Genomic DNA, 23,827 nt, shown 5'->3' with positions numbered 1-23,827 from the left:
CTTCTTTATGGGACAGAGGGAGTATGCTGCTACAGTAAATATAGATGGTTTTATCATTAAAGTTGTAGTTTTCTGAAATTTAAAGATACGATAAGTGCAGTTGCTCATAAATATAGATGGTCTTTGTATTTGAATTGACCTTTGTTTCCATGTTGTGGTACCAGAGTAGTGTAGAACGACTGAAAGTATCGAAGCATTTGGCTGAAGAGGCAATGAATTATTTTGAGGAATGTGTATCGATCTCGACATTGGATAGCACTGATTTCTCATCACTGGAGGACCCTCAAATAAACTCAGTTGTGAACATCCCACAAAAGAACAGAAATACATCTTTTGACAAAGGTGGATCAAGCATTGCAGAAACCCACTATCCAACTGATCGTCATTGGCATAATGAGGTTAGCAAATCAATGCTGGTTCACTTCACTGAGGTTTTGAGATATGAAGTACTTTTTAGGAATATCAACCGAAGTACCCAACAACCTCCATCAACATTCTTTTAAACATTTAAATTTTTTTACTATGTGGTTCAGAAATAGTACAGTCTTTGCTCTCCATTAATTGGCATCTTGTAGCTATTTTCATATTCCTATTGTTATCCACTCAAATATTCCTGAATTGTCTACAATCTACATTGTACTTAATGTGTTGTATGGAATCATATTACATACTCTTGTTGATTTGCCAGCAGCATTTTAGTAGAAAGACAAGTAGGTATATGATGTGGATAGTAACGATCATTCTCACACTGTAACAAGTATTTTTTGCCCTCCCAGGAATCTGACAACCAAACCCAGTGCTCAGTTAGCTTAACTGGATCTGATGTGTCTGGAGGCCATACTTATAGTCATACTATGATGACCCCCGTTTCAAGAACTACAAATAGCTCCAGTGATGATCTCGATGGCTTTGACACACCAAAAGGCAGAAGTTCTTGTTTCTCCTTCACTCATGAACCAACAAAAACTGTTGAGGGCGATGACGTTCAACAATATTTAAGAAGTTTTGGAAGGGGAATCAGTAAAGATCTAAGAGAGATAAGGTCAAATTATTGTGATGATGACTATGTATTTCAGAAAATGAATGCAGACTTAATTATGGATACTGTGACATTTAAGAACATGGTAAATTTTGGGGGTCTCCTTATTTGTAATATTAGAAGATACTGAGAAAACATCAACTAGTGCGCTATGGTGGGAGGACTGATATTCATATTAGCAACGTGCAATTAGTACTACTAGAGATGTATACATGTTCATATGATTCTATCTACTAATTGTGATTTTTTTGGTCATCGACTGATATCATGTGATCTGCATGCTATTTTCTTTTTAACCTGGGAATAATTATTTGTAACATCAGAAGATCCTGAAAGAAAAAAAAATCAAGTAGTGCGCAGTGGTGGAAATGGAACGTGCAATTAGTAGTGCTCTATTGTATATATATCCATAGGATTATCTCTACTAATGATTTTTTCGTCATTGCATTGCTCTCATGTGATCTGCATGCTGTTTTGTTACTTGGGAATAATCTGTTAGTATTATAAAGAAATATTATATCTATTCTTGTGGACAGCTCTGAAACAGTTCGCATTTGATTCTACAATATCCATTTCTATTTGCAATATCTTTGCACATTTCATCCTTTCTAAGTTATACCAAATGAAAACCAGAAGTTTGCATCGACTGCTGTTGGCAGCTGTCTCTGTAGGACTATGTTACATGGAAGGACACATGTTTTAAATCCAATTCATGATTTAATGGTGTTTCTTCTGAACATTGAAATTTGATCATTACTACAGTAATACCAGGAGAGAGTGTGTGCTTTATTGGATATTATAACAAATTGGAGTGCAAGCTCATTCTAGAGATGGTTTGGTTCCATGAAAGCTTCAGGTTTGACTAGTGCTGTTTTGTGTTACAGAAATTTTTGTACGATATGCAATCAGTCCGTGGACGGTTGCATTGTCAGGTACTCCCTCCGTATTTTAATGTATGACGCCGTTGACTTTTTAATCAACGTTTGACCACTCGTCTTATTCAAAAATTTTATGTAAATATAAAAATACTTATGTCATGCTTAAAAAACATTTGATGATAAATCAAGTTACAATAAAATAAAATATAATTACATAAATTTTTTGAATAAAACAAAAGGTTAAACGTTTGTCAAAAAGTCAACGGCGTCATATATTAAAATACGGAGGGAGTAGCTTGCAAGCAAGCATGTTTCTGGTCTAATGAGGGAGATGTTAGATGGAAAAGCTTGGAATTTCTTTTATCTTGATTGAATATTTGAATAATCTGGCAACCTAGGATTTATCTTCACTCTAGCACCTCAAATGCAGGCAAAGTAGATGAGAAACGTGGTTAACAACCAAACCGTACTGCCTGTACTACAAGCAACATGTCACTCTTTTTTTTTGTAGTAGAATTTAGAGTTGAGAATATTAATATTTCTGCATCATGGACCACTATATGGTACATAAACCTAGTGTTAATTGTTGTGATTGCATGTCTGTCTGCTGAGGAATGTGAACAAGCTGGACGGACATCATGGTGGTGACAGAAGACGTCAGTCGGTCTAATCGACAGTCAGTCAGGTTGGGCCGAAAAGAAATTTTTTTTTGAGTGTCACATCGGACGTTTGATCAGATGTCGGAAGGGATTTTAGACACGAATGAAAAAACTAATTTCATAACTTATCTAGAAACCGTGAGAAGAATATTTTGAGCCTAATTAATCAATCATTAGCAAATGTGGGTTACTGTAGCACTTATGGCTAATCATGGACTAATTAGGCACCAAAGATTCGTCTCGCGGTTTCTCCCTAACTGTGCAATTAGTTTTTAAATTTATCTATATTTAATATTACATGTATATGTCAAGATTCGATTGGATGGTTTTAGGAAAAAGTTTTTAGAAACTAAACATGGCCTAATTATCTGGGCAACTACCGTCTTGCAGCAGACTGTCTAGACAAAAATGTGGTCAGAAAACAGACTCGTGATAAACCATTTTGGTGAGTATGATCTACTACAAAACAAATAATTTGGCAGTCAGGTATGGGAGCTTAATTGGGATGACTAATTTACTCAAATATTGAGGTCATCACGGTCAGCCATCAAACCATCATCCACAGTGCAACACAACACATATGTTTCACATGATCTGTACGTAGTACTACAGCATTAGTGACTGCTGAATATTTTTCCTGGTTGAAGGATGAACTGTTTGTTTGATGATTCTTCATCGAAAGGGGGTTGCTGCATTGGTAGCTACTGTAGATGCTTGTTGTGTACAGTAATTGACTGACTGCACACAGACACAGTAGGTTGCTCTGAATGTTGGGGACAGGTGTTGTGGTTGCGGGGCTAGTAGGATGCTTTCCTCTGAATGAGGAATTGCATATTTTGCATGGCTGCAGAGCTCTGCCATTTGGACACATGGCGCTAATTTGTTTGATTTTGCAGTGTTACATGTTACATGTGTTTGTTTCTTTTTCACGTCCCGATGCTATTCGTCTCCTTGTGTAGCTGCTATGCTATGCACCTTCCTTCATTTCAATTCTTCAGTCTAAGGACCCTGGCAAAGAGGCGTCCGTCCGTCCATTTCTAGTTTAAAAGTTGCTTGTCCTCTTTCTGTAGAATCAACTCACTGCAAGTCTGTAACTGATCTGAATCAGAGGTGAAAGCTCTTGCAGTAACAATATAGACAAAAAATTTCATCTCCAGTAACGTTTAATTTGCAGTCATTTATGAGCTTGTTTACTTCCTAGTGTACCCTGCTATGTAAAAATGAAGTGTAGCTTGGGCAAAAGGCAGTTCAACATCGGCAAATATTGCCAGTGACTCGGTGTAGTCTCCGTGGAAATTGTGTCCTTCCAGAAAGAATCTCAGGTGTGTACCATGTTGGAAATATAGTCATTAATCGGCATATTTTAATCCAAAAAGTTAAAGCAATGATCATGGCATAAGCAGTGTAGGGTGATCTTAACATAACCAGTAGCATATTATGCGCATCATGAATGTCAGGAACAGGAACATAACAGTAACGCGATAACATGCTAGAGGCATCATGTAGAACAGGAACAAGAACATAGCGCGCACATAGCGCACATAGTATAGCGATAGCGCTAACAACAGTAGCATGAGGAGAAGATTATACCCTGAGAATGGCCCTCCGCTGGATGGTGAGGCAGAATTGCCTCCGTTGTTGTTGTCGTTCACGGCACCTCCTGGCGCACCAGCTCCGGATCGAGCTCCTGTCAGCGGCGTACCACCTCCGCCAGCAGTGGCGGTGGCAACTCCAGACATGGCGATGAGCAGTCGTGCGGGAGGCACTCCCCAAAAACCTGATCACCCGCCTACCCGGTGCAGATCTCAGGCGAAGGTGTGGTTTCGGAGGCACTGCTCCTTCCAATCTCTCGTGCGCGCAAGAGATCAGAAGCGAGGAAGCAAGAGCAACTCAGGCGCGGAGAAGGAGAAACTAACACCGGGAAAGAAGCGATGAAACCGGATCGGACTCGCGGCCTCCTTATCTATCACGAGAAAGAACGTGGACGCGCTGTTGTGGAGGGAATCGTGGGAACGTGGGTTAGTGGCTGCAAAAGCATAGCGACGTGACGCATGCACGCCGCCAGCCAGCCACGCCACGCCCACGCCCACGCCCACGGCCTGGCCCGGCGCGCGCGCGTGTGGCATTCCGACCCCCACCTCAACTGGTCAACAGGGAACCTCCAATAACTCCCTATTTAGGTTAAGATATTTCTCGCTTAAATCCTGAGGTGGTATTATTATCCTCAACACTTATTATGGACCTTTGAGATTTAATATTATAAGTTGGGCCTAGCCCAATTATTCTAACAATCCCCACCAAATTTCAAGGCTCATAAGAAATGTTCTCAATGTTGTGCCTGTTTGATATACCAGGGTTTTGGTGGAGACTGTTAAGTTGAACTTCCACCTAGGAAATGAGCTACATTAGACCACAACTGAACAATGGACTATGCCTTGAATTGTGAGTTTTGTGTGATCAGGTTTCACTCAGAACCTTGACTGGTACTGGGCTGCCGTTCGCATCCCCTCTGTTTGGAGCATATAAGTCAAACTCCAGGCCTTTCATGAGTATCTAGAGATCGCCCAAACCTCATAGACTGTGACTAGCAGTTGAACTCATATAGGTGTGTTCCTTCTGAGATGTTCTGCAGGTCAACATCTCTACTTGGAAAAGCCACTCGGATCACATTAAGACATAAGCCATCCTACCATGCAGGAAAGAAGAGAAGCACATCATAAAAATGAGCCCTTTTCAAGGGTCTCTTCTCTCAGTCACACAATAGTTTGTTTCACCATCCAAATTCACGGGATCTCCGATCACAATGGACAGGTTTCCACTATTATGCAACCTTAGGTGGGTATCAAGCCCATTTCCCTCGATGCACTGTCTATCACATTACGTGGTAGCCCCTTGGTAAACTGATATGCCAGATTTCTAGCCGTTTGGACATAGTCCAATGCTATCACCCCGGAGTTTTTCTGCTTTCTGACAGATTTCAGTCTTCTCTTGATGTGTCTAGATGACTTCATGTTGTCCTTTGAACTGTTCACTTTAATAATCACTGTTTGATTATCGCAGTTCATTAGGATAGCTGGCACTGGTTTTTCAACCACCGGCAAATCCATCAGGAGTTCACGAAGCCACTCGGCCTCAACTGTCGCAGTATCTAGTGCTGTTAGTTCTGCTTCCATTGTTGACCTCGTTAAGATGGTCTGCTTGCAAGACTTCCAGGAAACAGCGCCACCTCCAAGTGTGAACACATATCCACTTGTGGCTTTTATCTCATCAGCATCAGATATCCAGTTTGAGTCACTATACCCTTCTAGTACTTTTGGATACCCGGTATAGTGAATTCCATAGCTCATAGTGCCCTTTAGATAGCGCATTACTCTTTCCAAAGCTTGCCAATGATCATCTCCCGGATTTGTGACAAACCGGCTCAGCTTGCTTACAGCAAATGAGATGTCAGGCCTCGTTACGCTAGCCAAGTACATCAATGAACCAATGATTTGAGAGTATCTCAGCTGATCCCTTGCTATTCTTCGGTTTTTCCTTAATAGCACGCTGGGATCATAAGGAGTAGGAGCTGGCTTGCAGTCACTATATCCAAAGCGACTCAAAACCTTGTCCACATAGTGGGATTGCACAAGTGTAATCCCACCCTCATCTCCTCTTTGTAGTTTGATGTTAAGAATAACATCAGCCTCTCCCAAATCCTTCATTTCAAAACTCTTGGACAGATAGTCTTTGACCTCCTCAATCACATTAAGGCTGGTCCCAAAGATCAGTATGTCATCGACATATAAGCACAAGATCACCCCTTCTCCCCCACCATAGCGATAGTATACACATTTGTCAGCTTCGTTCACAACAAAGCCTGCAGATGTAAGCGTGGTGTCAAACTTCTCATGCCATTGCTTAGGTGCTTGCTTGAGGCCATACAAGGATTTCAATAGTTTACACACCATTCCCTCCTGACCTTCTAGTACATACCCGTCTGGTTGATCTATATAGATCTCCTCCTCCAGCTCTCCGTTTAGGAAAGCTGTCTTAACGTCCATCTGATGGACGAGAAGACCATGAGAGGCTGCCAGAGCAAGTAGTACTCGAATCGTGGTCAAGCGAGCAACTGGTGAGTATGTGTCGAAGAAGTCCTCGCCTTTCTTTTGGGTATAACCCTTGGCCACAAGCCTTGCCTTGTACTTTTCGATTGTACCATCAGGCCTAAGCTTTTTCTTGAAAACCCATTTGCATCCTACGGGCTTGCACCCATATGGACGCTCAACCACTTCCCAAGTACCATTAGACATAATCGAGTCCATTTCACTGCGTACTGCTTCCTTCCAGTAGTCAGCGTCAGGAGATGAATATGCCTCTTCTATGGTTCTTGGGGTGTCATCCACGAGGTATACAATGTAGTCATCTCCAAAGGATTTTGCAACCCTTTGTCTCTTACTCTTGCGAGTATCTACAATGTTGTCCTCCTCAGGATTTTCCTCAGGCGTTTGATCATTGTGTTCTATCGGTGCAAAGTGCTCATGGGGCATGACAGTTTCTTTACTAGAAGTGCTAGGTGTATATTTCATAGGAAATTCATTCTCAAAGAATGTAGCATCTCTGGACTCAAGAATTGTACCAGCATGCATGTCGGGTACTCCAGAGTTTACTATTAAGAATCTATAACCCACACTGTGGATAGCATAACCAAGAAACACACAATCAACAGTTTTTGTCCAAGTTTCCGCTTTTTGGCTATAGGTACATTTACCTTGGCCAAACAGCCCCATGTTCGTAGGTATGAGAGATTTTATTTCTTCCTTTCCTATTCCTCGAATGGTGTTACTTCCTTATGCTTCATTGGAATTTTATTCAGGACATGACACGCAGTCAAAACTGCCTCACCCCACCATTCCTTGGAAAGCCCCGCAGTGTCTAACATGGCATTCACCATCTCAGTTAGAGTACGGTTCTTTCTTTCGGCCACCCCATTTGATTGGGGTGAATAGGGAGGCGTCATCTCATGAATAATTCCAAACTCTTCGCAAAAGGATGCAAACTCATTGGAAAAATACTCCCCACCTCTATCAGACCTCAACCGTTTGATTTTCCTTTCAAGTTGGTTTTCTACCTCAGCTTTATAGATTTTAAAGTAATGCAATGCCTCATCCTTTGTTTTCAATAGATACACATAGCAAAATCTAGTGCAATCATCTATCAGTGTCATGAAATATTTCTTTCCCCCTTTAGTCAACACGCCGTTCATTTCGCACAAATCGGAATGAACAAGTTCTAGAGGTGCCAAATTCCTCGCCTCAGATGCCTTGTGAGGCTTGCGAGGTTGTTTCGATTGAACACAAGTATGGCACTTGGAACCTTTTACCAAAGTGAATTTTGGAATTAAACTCATGTTAGCTAAGCGCGTCATACAACCGAAATTCACATGACAGAGTCGCGAATGCCACACATTAGACTCATCATTCTCGCTAATATGGTTCACAGCATTATGATTATTACACATGTCATTCAAAGAAAAGCGGAACAAGCCTCCGCTGTCATAACATTTTCCAACAAAAGTCCCATATTTAGATACGACACATTTATTGGACTCAAACACAAGTCTAAAACCTTCTCTACACAATAGAGAGCCGCTAACTAGATTCTTCTTTATTAAAGGGACATGCTGCACGTTCTTCAGCTGCACGGTCTTTCCCGAAGTAAACTTCAGATCGACCGTACCAACACCATGAACAGCCGCAAGCGACCCGTTTCCCATCAACAAGGAGGAACCTCTCCCGACCTGATAAGAAGAAAACAGAGAAATGTCAGCACATATATGAATATTAGCACCAGTGTCCACCCACCAATCAGGTGAATGATAAACAGAGAGAACTGTAGGTAACATTTTACCGTACCCCGATGTTCCTCCGCCCTCGCTAATGACCATGTTGGCAGACTTCCTATCTTTGCGCTCAGGACAGTCCTTGGCCCAATGCCCAGACTTGCCACACACAAAGCAGTCTCCCTTTGCCTTTCCCTTGCCTTTCTTCTTAAAATTGGTTGCAGCCTTGGGTTTGACATCAGGCTTGACTTTCTTGTTGTTGTGGGATGCATGAGGGTTCTTCTTCTGTACCATATTGGCACTAGAACCTCCCTCAACCTTTTTGCCCCGGACGTCCTTTGCCCTCGCCTTCTCCTCAACACCCAAAGAGCCAATGAGATCAGGAACACTGAACTCTTGTCTCTTGTGCTTTAGAGAAGTGGCAAAGTCCGACCAAGAAGGTGGTAGTTTGGCAATAATGCCACCCGCCACAAACTTGTCCGGCAACTCACAGTTGTTGTTCTCAAGTTCCTTAGCCAGCATCTGAATCTCATGAGCTTGTTCCACTACAGAATGGTCATCGACCATCTTGTAGTCATAGAACTGCTCCATGACGTACAGCTCACTGCCGGCGTCAGAAACTCCGAACTTGGCCTCAAGTGCATCCCACATGTCCTTCCCAGAAGGCATGTGCATGTACACGTCCACTATGTTGTCAGCGAGTACACTGATCAATGCTCCACGGAACAGGCAATCCGAAGCCTCGAACTTAGCCTCTTCCTCAGGAGAAAGAGGTGGTTCACTTCGTTTGCCCCGTGAAACATAGAAGCACTGCATCGCTGTCAACCACAATAGTGCACGTGCTTTCCATCTCTTATAGTTTGAACCATCAAAAGCATGTGGTTTCAGTGCAGCAGCAAAGCCAACTACCGAAAATGACCTATCAGGTTTTTGGATTGTTGGAAATATAGTCATTAATCGGCATATTTTAATCCAAAAAGTTAAAGCAATGATCATGGCATAAGCAGTGTAGGGTGATCTTCACATAACCAGTAGCATACTATGCACATCATGAATGTCAGGAACAGGAACATAACAGTAACGCGATAACATGCTAGAGGCATCATGTAGAACAGGAACAAGAACATAGCGCACATAGTATAGCGATAGCGCTAACAATAGTAGCAGGAGGAGAAGATTATACCCTGAGAATGGCCCTCCGCTGGATGGTGAGGCAGAATTGCCTCCGTTGTTGTTGTCGTTCACGGCACCTCCTGGCGCACCAGCTCCGGATCCAGCTCCTGTCGGCGGCGTACCACCTCCGCCAGCAGTGGCGGTGGCAACTCCAGACATGGCGATGAGCAGTCGTACGGGAGGCACTCCCTCCGCTGGATGGTGAGGCAGAATTGCCTCCGTTGTTGTTGTCGTTCACGGCACCTCCTGGCGCACCAGCTCCGGATCGAGCTCCTGTCGGCGGCGTACCACCTCCGCCAGCAGTGGCGGTGGCAACTCCAGACATGGTGATGAGCAGTCGTGCGGGAGGCACTCCCCAAAAACCTGATCACCCGCCTACCCGGTGCAGATCTCAGGCGAAGGTGTGGTTTCGGAGGCACTGCTCCTTCCAATCTCTCGTGCGCGTAAGAGATCAGAAGCGAGGAAGCGAGAGCAACTCAGGCGCGGAGAAGGAGAAACTAACACCGGGAAAGAAGCGATGATATCGGATCGGACTCGCGGCCTCCTTATCTATCAGGAGAAAGAACGTGGAAGCGCTGTTGCGGAGGGAATCGTGGGAACGTGGGTTAGTGGCTGCAAAAGCCAGCCACGCCCTCGCCCTCGCCCACGGCCCGGCCCGGCGCGCGCGCGTGCGCGCGTGTGGCATTCCGACCCCCACCTCAACTGGTCAACAGGGAGCCTCCAATAACTCCCTATTTAGGTTGAGATATTTCTCGCTTAAATCCTGAGGTGGTATTATTATCCTCAACACTTATTATGGGCCTTTGAGATTTAATATTATAAGTTGGGCCTAACCCAATTATTCTAACAATCCCCACCAAATTTCAAGGCTCATAAGAAATGTTCTCAATGTTGTGCCTGTTTGATATACCAGGGTTTTGGTGGAGACTCGTTAATAATATAATTAAAACAGAGGAAATCTCTCAAAAAGAAACCAATTAAAATAAGTGCAACGAAATTGATTGCTAATCTTCGGTGTCCAGCAGAGCCCTGACGCGCAAAAATACAAAAAACAAGGTGTTATCTTGAGTTAATTTGCCAGTGCGTCATCTGCTATGCTATGTAAAATTGTCCTGTATCTTCGCAAATCTCAAAGATATTATTACCGGTGTGCTTCCTTTGAAAATTATGTCTATTCAGAAACGCCAATATCCTTGCCTAATCTTCAAAGGTGTTCATAGAGATAGCATATGCATTTATAGAAGGTGAGTATACACGTATGTATATGAGCGTCTGCACGTATACCGAAATCTGCAAAAATAAAGAAAGAGAAAGAAATCTGAATACGACCACTACTTGTGCACAAACGGAATGCGCACTTACATCAATAATAATGTATAAAAACAGAGGAAATATCTGAAATGAAAAAAAATAATGAATAAGTGTATCAAAATTGACTCGTATGGTGGCCAGCTTGAGGCCCTGACGCACAAAAATACAAAAAAAACAGAGGTGTCATCTTCAGTTAATGCTGATGATGGTGATTAGCAACCCAAAAAACCCATCTCTGCGCTGCACTTCCTTTCGTTCCCCCCCTCCGCTATAAATTACAAAACTTCAGGGGCTCCACTTCGCTGCCTCTCCTCCTCCTCCTCACCTGCACCTGCACCAACGCGAGAGATCATGGCGAAGAGATCGTCTCCTGATCCTGCATCATCTTCTCCATCTGCATCATCCTCGCCGTCGTCTCCTTCCTCCTCTTCCTCCGAGGATTCCTCTTCGCCCATGTCGATGCCCTGCAAGAGGAGGGCGAGGCCGAGGACGGAGAAGAGCACCGGCAAGGCCAAGAGGCCCAAGAAGGAGAGCAAGGAGGTGGCTGATCCTTCTTCCAATGGCGGCGGCGGCGGCAAGAGGAGTTCTATCTACAGGGGAGTCACCAGGTATGCGTCCCTGCATGTTCAGTTGCTTCCATCCCTCTGATCCCAATTCTGCTGTTCTTTCTGATCCCCTCTCGATTTCAGTCGCGAATTCATCCTGCATTGCCGCTAGTTAATCAATGGCTGATTTCCAGCCCAAAATTCCGCATCATTTCCATCCTTTCAGGCTCCCAAAATTACCAGCCGCTTCTTTCCAATCTGTTCCTGAATATTTTCACTTGCATGTCAGAGATCATCAGTTATTTTATCGTTTTGTGGGTGGCGAGTCTGCTCCCCTTTTCATGCCTCATCTTTTGGAGGTTGGCGAGCATGATCGATCGGATCCATTTCTTGATCTCATAATTCCCATTTTTAATCTTTTTTCTTGCTGCTCCTCCCCTTGGAGTGAGTCAATTATTATTAGCTGGGAAGTAGGGAGTTGGTTGATCTACATTTACTGCTGGGGTGGTCAACTCCTTCAGTTTTTCTTCCTCCTGTAAAGCAAACACTAATGCTTGAATGCTGCTTATTTATCAATCATTAATAAATTCAATATACGGTGGAATCATTTGCTGCATGCATGTGTCTATAAACAGGCATCGGTGGACTGGCAGATTTGAGGCCCATCTGTGGGACAAGAATTGCTCCACTTCACTTCAGAACAAGAAGAAAGGGAGGCAAGGTACATTGATCGCAACATGCATTAGTTGCCTAATTTTTTTTAGGATTTTTAACATGAATTTTATCTGAAAATGCTGTAAAGAAAGTGAAATTGAGTATTTTTACAGTATAATGTACTATAATGAAAGAAAAAGTGAAACATACAAGGTCCTTGGTGTACTTCTGTATACTGCCAAGGATCTTGATACATCGGCCATTAGTACAAAGCTTATTACTATAAAGTGGAGCGAATTTTTTAAGGCTGACATTCTGATTAAGCTTTTTTTATCTCCTTTCTTTTTTGCTGTTATCTTTGGGGGACCTTGCCCTTGTGATGCGCATGTGACCTTGATCTGCTGCTGCTGCTTGATGCTCCTCTCAATAGTCTATTTGGGTAAGTCCCACAAACTAGTTGTCTATACACCCTGTTTTGTCAGATTCATGCTGCATGTTGCTTCCTGTTCTTGTATAATCTCACATTTTGTTTGTTTGATCTGTCACATCCTTGGTTTGTCTCAATATGAAAACAGTTTATCCCTAAGAATATAGGCATATAGCAACTAGTTGTTACATAACTACTTATTGTGTTGGTGTTTGATCTGTTTCTGAACATTAGTGCAATGTTTAATGGTGTTTAGGGGCTTATGATAGTGAGGAAGCAGCTGCTCGTGCATATGACCTTGCAGCTCTTAAGTACTGGGGTCCTGAGACAGTGCTCAATTTCCCAGTAAGTTTGCCAACTTACCACTAGACAATTGCGACTTGTGTAATCTGAATTATTACTGAAGATAATGTGAATTATTGCAGCTGGAGGAATATGAGAAGGAGAGGTCGGAGATGGAGGGTGTGTCGAGGGAGGAGTACCTGGCCTCCCTCCGCCGCCGGAGCAGCGGTTTCTCCAGGGGTGTCTCCAAGTACAGAGGCGTTGCCAGGTAGGACTACTGATTAATTAACTCTAATTAATCTCTCTCTCTCTCTCTCCCTGAATGATGAGTCAGCATAGTATTGCTAGCTAGGGTGGCATTCATCAGCTGGCAACGTCATTTGCCAGCCGTGTATGCTCTGCATGGATGCCCCATGGTCTCTTTCTTGTGTCAGTTTCGTGCAATGTCATGCATGCATCTAGGAAAAGTCAGAACTGCAAAAGTTTTAAGCTTCTCTCTTTCTTGATGAAATCTGCTTCCAACATCAGTTACTGTATTGTGGTGCCAGTGCTACCAACTTGCTGTTTCCATTTTGTTCAGAGCTAGTAGCTGTCTGTTAGTAATTCATTTCTGAACTTTTTTTTTGTCTGGTTTTGTTCAGGCATCACCACAATGGGCGGTGGGAGGCACGGATAGGGCGGGTCCTGGGGAACAAGTACCTCTACCTGGGTACTTTCGGTACGTATTCTTTCATCCAATCTTTCATGCTCTTTGCTCTTCTTTCTTTCTTGGAGCCCACTTAACTTAATCAAATGCTGATTACTAGCATTTACAAGCCGCTCTTGTTTGTTGGAGAATTTGCCTGCTGTAAGCCGGCCACCTAACTTTTACCAAATTTTATGATGGTTGATCAACCCATCTGCGAAATTAAATGGCGTGTTTTTCTTGTTTCCCTTCGATGTAGATTTGACCCCTTGCTTTTCTTGAGGATTACTTACTAGGTAGTACTTCCTCTGTCTCAAAATAGAGACAGTTTTAGATTTCAATATAATTTTCGGGATGCTACTTTGACCAATAATATTTATAAAAACAAGTTATCTTAAATGAAAGAGTTACATATTATGATACTAGTTTGAGTAAATTTCATAAAACTGCAGATATTTTGCACGATCTATCACAAAACTACAGATTTAAGAACTTGTTTTACAAAACTACAGATTCAGTGGCTTCGTTTTTCACAAAACTACAGGTACTTTGCGCAATATATCACAAAACTAAAGATTTAAGTACTTATTTCACAAAACTACAGATTTAGTATCTTCATTTATCACAAAACTACAAGTTTAATGGCTTCATTATCACAAAACTACAAGTTTTAGCGTTGTTAAAACTTGTAGTTTTGTGATAATGGAGACACTAAATCTGTAGTTTTGTGATAAATGAAGACACTAAATGTGTAGTTTTGTGATAAACGAATACACTAAATCTATAGTTTTGTGAAAGTTCTTAAATCGTAGTTTTGTGATAGATTGTACAAACTACCTGTAGTTTTGTGATAAACGGAGACACTAAATCTGTAGTTTTGTGAGACAAGCTTTTTAATATGTAGTTTTGTGATAAATTATGCAAAATACCTATAGTTTTATTAAATTTACTCTATAATCTAGTAACATTATTCTTACGTGATTGCTCTTTTTAATTTTTCATTATTAATAGTTAAAGTTAAAAATGTTGATTTAGGACTATTCTAAAAATGCTTATATTTTAGAACAGAGAAAGTAGTATATATTATTCTCCTTGTATGTTCTTGAACCACAAACTCTCCATTTTACTATAAATTAAGTGAGCTGGTGATATCACTGATATGGAAGCATAGTGTTGAAACTTCTTTTTCTTTTACTTAAAAAAATCAGAAAATCTTTTCCTGCTGTCAAGATCAAAGACCATGAGACCAAGATACCATCCTGTATGCAATCCCCAGAAGACTGCCCAACTTGCCCTAGAAATAGCATAAAAACAAGCCCCATGTCTTGATCACCACCATGTCCTAATTACTAGACAAAATCCTAGTATACATAGATACATTATATGGTACATGACTTGGAAATGCATGTGACAAGCACGTGAGTGGTGCTGCAATGCCAGTAGTAAAAACCAGATGGTGCATAGGGATCTTCAATTGTTCATCACTGCCGGCTCTTTCCACTAGAGCTAGCTGAGTGAGTCAGCAGCCAGTTGCAAGTGATCACTTCACGTGCATGGAGAATGCCCTACTAGGCTATTACCCCCCCTGTGCCAAACTAGATCAAGATTCAAGATCCAGAACCACACAGATGGATTCATCACTACTTTCATCACAAATAAAGAAAGAAAAAAGGGAGAGTGAACAGTGTTCACCGATTACTAGTAAACAGAAGGTTGCCAGCACAGTTCTAGCAACCAGCAATGTGGGAAAAGTCATATCAGATCTCAGATGGTGTCCAGCACATGTCAAACTAGAAAGTGAAAAAAAATGTGAATATGGGATGCAATTCAGCATCTCTCAGTATTAAGATCCAATGCATTCATTTTCTAAAGTCTTAAATCTATACAGCATGACCTGATCAATTCTGTAATGCCAATGTTACTAGAAGTATTCATGACTCCTAGTAGTACTAAGTTGCCCCAAAGATTCAGTGTCTCACCAGAAAATTTGTTCTCATTTCAACAAACGTACCTCTTTTTACAGATACTCAAGAGGAGGCAGCCAAGGCCTATGATCTTGCTGCAATCGAATACCGAGGTGCCAATGCGGTAACCAACTTCGACATCAGCTGCTACCTGGACCAGCCACAGTTACTGGCACAGCTGCAACAGGAACCACAGTTATTGGCACAACTGCAACAAGAGCCACAGGTGGTGCCAGCATTACATGAAGAGCCTCAAGATGATGACCGAAGTGAGAATGCAGTCCAAGAGCTCAGTTCCAGTGAAGCAAATACATCAAGTGACAACAATGAGCCACTTGCAGCCGATGACAGCGCCGAATGCATGAATGAACCCCTTCCAATTGTTGATGGCATTGAAGAAAGCCTCTGGAGCCCTTGCTTGGATTATGAATTGGATACAATGCCTGGGGCTTACTTCAGCAACTCGATGAATTTCAGTGAATGGTTCAATGATGAGGCATTCGAAGGCGGCATGGAGTACCTATTTGAAGGGTGCTCCAGTATAACTGAAGGCGGCAACAGCATGGATAACTCAGGTATGGCAGAATACAATTTGTTTGAGGAATGCAATATGTTGGAGAAGGACATTTCAGATTTTTTAGACAAGGACATTTCAGACTTTTTAGACAAGGACATTTCAATTTCAGATAGGGAGCGAATATCTCCTCAAGCAAACAATATCTCCTGCCCTCAAAAAATGATCAGTGTGTGCAACTGATTCTCTCTGTGTGCGTGTTTCTGGGTGTTGAAAATCTTGAGATATACAGGGAAGTTTTCAGGTTTTTATCTTGGGGTATATTTTTCTGTCTAATGGCACTGCCACAAAGAAGCAAAGCTTCTGTAGGCGTTCTGTTCAGGTGGGGAAGATTCATATGCTTCTCCCTATGGTCCTAGTCTCCTAGAAACCCAAAGGCATTCAACTTGGCATGAGACAAGTGTCTGTGTTCCTTTTCTTGTAATACCCCCAAGGCTGATTGATTAACTAGGGAGAGAATTTTCTCCCTTACCCTAGATTGAGCTAGTTAATTCTGATTACTCAGAATCTTGAATGCTTGGGTAGTACTATAGGTATTCCCACAAGAAAACTCTGGGTAGTTCACAGTTTTATAAGGTAATGGAGCATATGTTATACAGAAATCACAATATGTAAATCTATCTAACTTTCAGAATAAACTATACTATACATCTTGGTTGAGGCATGAATGCATAAATGCTGCATCTTTTATTGATATTCCAAACATCAGGAATGTTAATAAAAGATATTTACTTTACTTACATTTTTCACATGTTTCAAGAAGCAAACCTGTTGCAGGTAATTTTCATTAGAGAAATACTTAAATTGTTACCCCAGAAAACATTGAACACTTACCAAAGTACCAGATATATACTGGGTTTATTATTCTATGATAAATAATCTTACAGTGTGTCATGTTGTACAACCAATGAAAGAATCGGTAGTATGCACAAGATCCTACTGACAAGTAAGATACACTCCTTTCTGTAAACAACAAACATGGCTACCTTTTTAGCAACCTAAATGATGGCATCTCCTGAACACAAGAAATGCTTCCGATAGTAAGTTCTTGTTCTAACTGAATACGCATGGACTTTAGAACCTCCTGAAAAATGGAAATGAAGACAACTGAATAAGGTGGTAGAATGAGAAGCCAATAGAAGAGACCAGATGTTCTACAGAGAACACACATTGAATTCCATATAACTAGCTTGTCTTGTGAGCCACTGAGCGTCAAGCATCTGAAAGGCCATACAGAAAAGGTTATCAAAAGCCATCTCGTCTTCTCTAAGTAGTTGAACAAATTGAGAACTGACTTTTGTGCCCATTTTTCCTACAAAAGAAGTGAAAGAGATAAGCTGTAGCTCTGCATAGAGCTGAAAAAAAAAAGAGAGTTTCGAAGTCAAGAGCAAAGGAGGTAAATTGGGCCCAAAGATAAGGTGTTACTGCAAATTTCACCTGATTGCAGATCCAACATTTGCACTAACATATAAGATATGTTCACGCCAGCTACTGCAAAGGGATATTCCCATTCAGATCTCTTACCATCCGCCTTGTGTAATAAACTGTGAAAGGAATCCTGCATGTTAAAGCAGACATTGAGCATTGTACCTAATCGAATCACCCAATAACAGCAGACTAATGCGGAGTAAATGTTCATGATTAATAGAAACATACTGGGTAATTTCTAGCAAAATATATTAAATTTTCCAAGGACATGAACCCCCCTGCTCTGCAATCATTAGATACTTCAAAAGATTAGTTGTCGAGGTTCAAGCGGTGTTGATAAATGCATGACAGCTTATATATATATATCCTAAAATCATTACTAGGGATTAGCGAAACGAACCTAAAATCAGTTGCTGGATCAGAATTCTGCCAGCCCATCTCCTTCCATAGATCTGATTTCAGAGGAGGAAGTTGTCGGCTGGGATAAGCTAATCTCCAAAGTTCTTTCAGAGCATCCTGTCATAGAAAAAATGAAATATTTTACTATCATGAATGTTAGTATATGAATTGTTCAGTTTATCATTTCTTCTGAGCAAGAAAATTGGTGTCCCATTGGTGAGAACAATAGAACAAGAATACCAAAGGCCTATAGGTAGTTAGGTACAGAAGCGGAACCTGATGCTTGACAGAGGAACTGTCAAATGGCACATTTAATCTTTGTCTCAAGAACCTCAGTCTCTCTTCCTATAAAGTAAACATGGAACTGTCAAAACCGTAGTATCATGTAAAAAAGTTCCTAAATGTAAAAACTTGAAACAGTCAAGAATAACATAAAGATGCCATCATTGCTCCTGTAGAACAGAAGGGTTGGAATTAATAAACCAAGTCAAGAATTCATTTGAATTTTTAAAGCATGCAATTCAACTACTAAATGAGTGTTGTGGAAGAAATAACAAGTTTCATGGATGTTACCATGATATTGTTCATGGATATACCAACATTTTTGTCCATGAATAATCACAAAAGCAAACAAGAACTTTTATTATTGTAAAAAAGGATAAAAAATAAATGAAAGATGAATTGAGCATCAAAGATGTCGAGAGTATGCTTGAAACAACTCATTCAAATGCTTAAACTACTGAGGAAGAAAAGATATTTTCCTTCATACTTCAGTAAAAGGTTTGAAATATCTCAAAATATTTACATGAAATTAACATGTCACATCTGATACTCATAAGAATTCATGCTTTTGATGGGAAACTTAACCCATCAATCATATGGTATTTTAAATGGAAATAGGAGATCTGCATGTGCCAGCACTGATTATACCTGTAGTGGACTGAGATCAAGTAGAACTGCCTGTTCATCATGTGAACCATGGGAAGCACAAGACCTACTAAAGAACTTTGCTAGCAATGGTCCAAACTGAGAGAGCGCATTTCCTGGAAAAAAAAAGAAGATTTTTCAGATAGTAAATGTTCTAAAAGGTCAAGTTTAAGCATTCTGCTGTGTACATTCGAGAGGGCAGTAAGACACTAAAAAATCCACTTCTCTGGAATCATATTCATGATAGGTACCTATCTTTCTTACAGATTGAGCAATAAAAGTCGATATAATATGCATCCAACCAAGGCGCTCTTGTCCTTTTCCATCCCATAAATTTGGCTGCATATTAGGCTCATGTCTCTAAAAAAAAAGTACGAGAAAAGGGGTAAGGCGCATGAAGAACTAAAATGCGGTTAATAACCTGGATTCATATGATTTGGAGAAATTTCACTAACCTCGGATTTGCTTTCATGAGTTCTGTTTCCTAGAAGAGGTTCTCTTACAGAATCTGGTATGATCGTCTCCATCTGTTTTTCGCTTCTATCAATATCAGCAGTGTAAGGCTTCCTTTTAATGGCTTTTGAAGCCATATTATTTTTTCAGTCAGTGTATTGCATGAATCATGCCTGTTATGTAGGAAAAATTGGAACGCCAAAGAGATTATTGAAAAATTTATATTGAAACCAACCAACCAATAGATAGTGACACCAACAAAAATTTGTGGATTACAACTCCAAAAAAACAACACGGTGAAGCAAAACATGCTCTAGGTCAACATGAAATACAGGTACAAAACCAAGCAGCCATAGCTAGTGGTAGCAAACAAAGTTTGACATCTCCCACCAAACTGAAGAAAACATTACTTGTATCAGAGTACACTAAGACCATGAAATTGTTCTGCTCGGCGTGTTCCACATAACTACAAGCAATGTAGGGCAAGGGCATTCATCAAATTTATGCCCAAACAAAAGGACGAAAGGAATTTGCACAAACTCGCGGGCAGGCCAATTGGTTGACTGCTGACAAACCTAACAGCTATCATCAGATGTCACCGAAATCTACCCATAAATGGCGCCCAAATTGAAATCCCAAACTGCAGCCGACGGAGCCGTTGACCCAAGAAACTACGAACAAGAACATAAAATTTTCGTTCCCCGCGAATGCATCGAACAATTCGGGACAGTTTAAAGAAATTTCAGTAAAGGGGAAAACAACGGCGAAATTAAGAACAGGAAGGCATCGCAACTACCTGACTACCTCCGGCGTTGCGTAATTGCGTTGAAGCGGCTTGCTCCCACACCCCGATTAATTGAGAGATCCAATTGGTTTTCCCTTCCTTCCTCTCACCTTGTGCAGCGCAGGGCGAATGATTGAGTCGGAGAAGAGAGATCTGCAGGCCGCTGCGATTCCACCGAGACCAGTAATTTTGGTTGTTACAGGGGGCCTCTTCGAAATATGTCATGAGATGAAATAATTACACTTTAACCCTTAATATATTAGTAAATTCAATTCATACCCTCCAAATCGGCAATCGATTCCTCTTTGAAGTTGACGAGGTGTTTGTTTGGTTGGCGCCACAACGCCCGAGGCATGGCGCTCCTCCCCCTGTTGCTTCTGCTGCTGCTCCGCATCGTCGCCTCCGCCCCGGCCTCGCTGCCGGCCACCGCCCTCTTCGTCCTCGGCGACTCCACCGCCAGCTGCGCCGCCACCACACTCCCCATCAACCTCTCCCTCACCTCCTCCTCCGGCACCTGTCTCTTCCCCTCCGCCCACCGCCTCCTCCCCGATCTCCTCGGTAACCAACCACCTAGCTCCTCCTCAACTGATGAACTGTGAGCCCCACGAACACGAATTGCTCTAATTCGAATCATTTCTGATGCAGCCGCCAAGATGGGCCTCCCGCCGCCGCCCCTCATCTCGACGCTCAACGGCACGGCGGCGGAGGTGGCCAGGGGCGTCAACTTCGCCGGCGAGGATGGCGGGCGCGGCGCGATCTTCCGCTTGGGCGCCGTGGGGCAGCAGCTGCGGCTGGCCACCGAGACGCTGCAGCTGCTGCGGCTGGAGGCCCCGACGCCGCAGGACGCGGACGCGGCGGCGGCGCGCGCGGTGTTCATCCTGTCCTTCGGCACCGACGCGTACGCGCGCGTGCTCTCCCGCGGGTCGGAGGCCGACGCGTCGGCGCCCAAGCACGGCCGCCGCGGCCTCGCCCGCCTCCTCGCCGACCGCGTCGCCCGCGCCGTCGAGGAGCTGTACGAGGCCGGGGCGAGGAGGACGGCGGTGATGGGGGTGGCGCCGCTGGGGTGCGCGCCGCGGGTGATGTGGGAGGGGCTGCACGTCGTGGATGGCCGGAGCTGCGTGGAGGAGGCGAACGAGCTCGTCCAGGGGTACAGCGCGAGGGTGGCGGCGCGGCTGGCGGCGCTGCGGCCGCGGCTGCCCGGCGCCGACATCGTCTTCTGCGACATCTACAAGGGGATCATGGACATCATCACCCATCCTGCCAGATTCGGTAAACAAGATTGGAGCAAGTTTAATAATAGTATAGCCAACTACTAAGAGCCTGTTTAGTTGGAGAAACAAAAATTTTTTAGGTGTCACATCGGACGTTTGACCGGATATTGGGAGGAGTTTTCGGACACGAATGAAAAAACTAATTTCATAACTCGCATGGAAACCGCGAGACAAATCTTTTGAGCCTAATTAATCCGTTATTAGTACATGTGGGTTACTGTAGCACTTATGGTTAATCATGGTCTAATTAGGCTCAAAAGATTCGTCTCGCGATTTACATGCAAACTGTGCAAATAGTTTTTCTTTTTATCTATATTTAATGCTCCATATATATGTCCAAAGATTCGATGTGATGTTTTTGGGAAAAAGTTTTTGGAAACTAAACAGGGCCTAACTCCAAATCATCTATAATAGCTAATTCATAAAATAGTTAACTATAAACATATACTACCGTATTAATACATGGTCCCACATGTGATACATACATTGTGTCTTGAAGTCTGTGCTATAGCTGGCTATAAATCTGTAGCCTGCTGCTTCTACTCTCTAGTCTCTACTCTTTTATCTTCTCAATACTCCCTCCATACTCGTAAAGGAAGTCGTTTTGGACAACGACACGGTTTCCAAAACATAACTTTGACTTCTTGTTTCTATAAAAATATTTATTGAAAAGTGATATACGTATACTTCTATGAAAGTATTTTTCAAGACAAATCTATTCATATATTTTTTACATTTTCGAACTCAACAACTTGAGAGTTATTTATGATTTATATTCCCAAGGTTTGACTTAAACATTGTCCTAAACGACTTCTTTTACGAGTACGGAGGAAGGAAGTATGTGTTTATAGCTGGCTTCTCTTGTTGTACTCTTAAACGTTGATACAGAAATCAATGACTCGTTATTACTAAGCAGTCATTAATGATAATTAATTAATCAGTAATTAATGAATGAATGATGGTGATTAATGATAATGATAGGATTTGATGAGACGAGGAAGGCGTGCTGTGGGCTGGGCCCGTTCGGGGGTACGGTGGGGTGCTTGACGAAGGAGATGGTGTGCCCCACCCCGCAGCGACACGTGTGGTGGGACCTGTATAGCCCCACCGAGGTAGTCACCTCCCTCCTCGCAAACTGGTCGTGGTCAGCGCCATCTCATTCCAACACCACCATCTGTCGTCCCATCACCTTGGAGATGTTGACCGGCCATATGTCTCCAATATCTCCTAGTAAGTCCTAAATTTAGATATCAATCTGTAGCAGATTAAAAAGAGTTTGAGAAGTTTAACTTTAGGGCCATAGTATTATTAAAAAAATCTGTTTAAATTTTCGCTAATATATAATTTCAATGAATCATTGGTCGATAAGACCAAACGGCCACTTAGATATACCAAACTTAGTTATGTAAGGCTACATGTGCCTCATAATGCAGAAGCTGGAAGTTAATTCTTCTAGCATCACCAAGAAAATCTTGCAAGTTATTTGCTATCACACAAAATTGTGTTTCTGACATAAAAACAATGTGCTATCACAAATTGGTGATTTATATAGTTGTAGGATTTTTCAATTGGTACAGTCACATTCACAATAAACATACATAAAAATCAAACATCAAGATGGGATATTCAAATTAGATCTCATCCAAAACTCTCAAACTATAGTTGCAGTACCGTTATGCAAGTTAAGATCAATCCTGTCATCCACATTTTTTTAGATAATACCTCATGCACATAGAAAAAAAGTTCAATACGGGATGAGAATGAACACATGAAAGTAACATTACCATGAAAAATCCAACATATCATTATTTACACGGTAAAAAGGATTATTAGGTTTTAAATTCTTTTGCCCTTTGAAGAGCATGGTTTTCTACTTCAGTTACATGCCTTTGTGGTATTACTCATAGATGTCTTAGAACCTTAGAAATGTCTGAAAAGTGTAACCACATTAAATTATCGACAAAAGTGATTTATTAACCCTGCGTTTAGGGGATAACTTAAAATTTACCACGTGGAGTCACCTTAGTAGACATAAAGCAAATCAGTACTGGTGTCTTTGTCAACTTGCTAAAACAAATATCTTCATCTGACATGTAGCTTGAGGAATCTATAATGTGCAAAAGTAAGCTTGATGGGGGATCATGTGAATACTTAGGACTCTTAACATGTATGAACTACGTACAAAAATGACTTTCGTAATCAGTCATAAGGGAAAGAAATAAACTAACTTAACCTCAAGCCAAGAGACTAGATATAGGTCTCTTTGCAATTACTCAATTCGGTTTTTAATGCTTGACGCCCCACTGACTTTTGGACATATGATTGACCATTCGTTTTATTCAAAACAATTTGTGCACATATGCAAAAATGTAAGTCATGCTTCAAGTATTTATAATGATAAAAGCAAATCACATAAAATAAATGATAACTATGCATTGTTTTTTAATAACGTGAATGGTCAAATATATATCCAAAAGTCCACGTCAAACATTAAAAACTGCTTTGACACTGCATATGGCCTCCTAACTTATGGTGATGCATGGAACAAATGAA

The 23,827-nt window shown here is 41.9% G+C and overlaps 4 protein-coding genes across 5 annotated transcripts; 3 read left to right on the top strand and 1 right to left on the bottom strand.

The window, feature by feature from the left end:
* The first annotated feature begins 149 nt into the window (after positions 1 to 149).
* On the top strand, positions 150 to 1,294 carry LOC4351387 (uncharacterized). The gene is made up of 2 exons (XM_015763629.3): positions 150 to 398; positions 777 to 1,294. The coding sequence occupies exons 1-2, from the start codon at positions 150 to 152 to the stop codon at positions 1,167 to 1,169; spliced, it is 642 nt and encodes a 213-aa protein (XP_015619115.3). The 3' UTR covers positions 1,170 to 1,294.
* Positions 1,295 to 11,182: 9,888 nt separating this feature from the next.
* LOC4351386 (AP2-like ethylene-responsive transcription factor At1g79700) lies at positions 11,183 to 16,512 on the top strand. 2 transcript variants are annotated; one of them, XM_015764487.3, is made up of 8 exons: positions 11,183 to 11,489; positions 12,062 to 12,147; positions 12,511 to 12,519; positions 12,764 to 12,852; positions 12,933 to 13,057; positions 13,431 to 13,507; positions 15,498 to 16,013; positions 16,125 to 16,512. In XM_015764487.3, exons 1-8 carry the CDS (start codon positions 11,233 to 11,235, stop codon positions 16,193 to 16,195), a joined length of 1,230 nt encoding a protein of 409 aa, XP_015619973.1. In that variant the 5' UTR covers positions 11,183 to 11,232; the 3' UTR covers positions 16,196 to 16,512. The 2 variants fall into 2 exon arrangements, with proteins under 2 accessions (XP_015619973.1, XP_015619972.1); XM_015764486.3 differs by having other exon boundaries at positions 15,498 to 16,512.
* A 330-nt stretch (positions 16,513 to 16,842) lies between these two features.
* Positions 16,843 to 20,160, bottom strand: LOC4351385 (uncharacterized). Its single transcript, XM_026021868.2, has 10 exons — positions 20,016 to 20,160; positions 19,222 to 19,392; positions 19,018 to 19,126; positions 18,770 to 18,882; positions 18,116 to 18,184; positions 17,841 to 17,956; positions 17,669 to 17,723; positions 17,450 to 17,570; positions 17,182 to 17,324; positions 16,843 to 17,096 (listed from the first exon to the last, which is right to left on the bottom strand). Exons 2-10 carry the CDS (start codon positions 19,354 to 19,356, stop codon positions 16,995 to 16,997), a joined length of 963 nt encoding a protein of 320 aa, XP_025877653.1. The 5' UTR covers positions 19,357 to 19,392; positions 20,016 to 20,160; the 3' UTR covers positions 16,843 to 16,994.
* Positions 20,161 to 20,274: 114 nt separating this feature from the next.
* LOC107277042 (GDSL esterase/lipase At1g71250) lies at positions 20,275 to 22,616 on the top strand. Its single transcript, XM_015764489.3, has 3 exons — positions 20,275 to 20,561; positions 20,649 to 21,272; positions 22,256 to 22,616. Exons 1-3 carry the CDS (start codon positions 20,357 to 20,359, stop codon positions 22,513 to 22,515), a joined length of 1,089 nt encoding a protein of 362 aa, XP_015619975.1. The 5' UTR covers positions 20,275 to 20,356; the 3' UTR covers positions 22,516 to 22,616.
* The last annotated feature ends 1,211 nt before the right edge of the window (positions 22,617 to 23,827 follow it).

The sequence above is a fragment of the Oryza sativa genome, chromosome 12 (assembly GCF_034140825.1).
Source record: "Oryza sativa Japonica Group chromosome 12, ASM3414082v1".
Taxonomy (NCBI): domain Eukaryota; kingdom Viridiplantae; phylum Streptophyta; class Magnoliopsida; order Poales; family Poaceae; genus Oryza; species Oryza sativa.
The sequence above is the reverse complement of the archived record's forward strand: the minus strand, read 5'-3'. Positions and strand labels throughout refer to the sequence as shown.

Coding starts and splice junctions, on each gene's coding strand:
- LOC4351387 (XM_015763629.3), top strand. CDS start 150: ATGTTGTGGTACCAGAGTAGTGTAGAACGACTGAAAGTATCGAAGCAT. Junction 399..776: donor ATCGTCATTGGCATAATGAG/GTTAGCAAATCA, acceptor TTGCCCTCCCAG/GAATCTGACAACCAAACCCA.
- LOC4351386 (XM_015764486.3), top strand. CDS start 11,233: ATGGCGAAGAGATCGTCTCCTGATCCTGCATCATCTTCTCCATCTGCA. Junction 12,853..12,932: donor AGACAGTGCTCAATTTCCCA/GTAAGTTTGCCA, acceptor GAATTATTGCAG/CTGGAGGAATATGAGAAGGA. Junction 13,058..13,430: donor AAGTACAGAGGCGTTGCCAG/GTAGGACTACTG, acceptor GGTTTTGTTCAG/GCATCACCACAATGGGCGGT.
- LOC4351385 (XM_026021868.2), bottom strand. CDS start 19,356: ATGGCTTCAAAAGCCATTAAAAGGAAGCCTTACACTGCTGATATTGAT. Junction 17,724..17,840: donor GATCCAGCAACTGATTTTAG/GTTCGTTTCGCT, acceptor TAATGATTGCAG/AGCAGGGGGGTTCATGTCCT. Junction 17,325..17,449: donor AATGTTGGATCTGCAATCAG/GTGAAATTTGCA, acceptor CTTCTTTTGTAG/GAAAAATGGGCACAAAAGTC.
- LOC107277042 (XM_015764489.3), top strand. CDS start 20,357: ATGGCGCTCCTCCCCCTGTTGCTTCTGCTGCTGCTCCGCATCGTCGCC. Junction 20,562..20,648: donor CCTCCTCCCCGATCTCCTCG/GTAACCAACCAC, acceptor TTTCTGATGCAG/CCGCCAAGATGGGCCTCCCG. Junction 21,273..22,255: donor CACCCATCCTGCCAGATTCG/GTAAACAAGATT, acceptor TGATAATGATAG/GATTTGATGAGACGAGGAAG.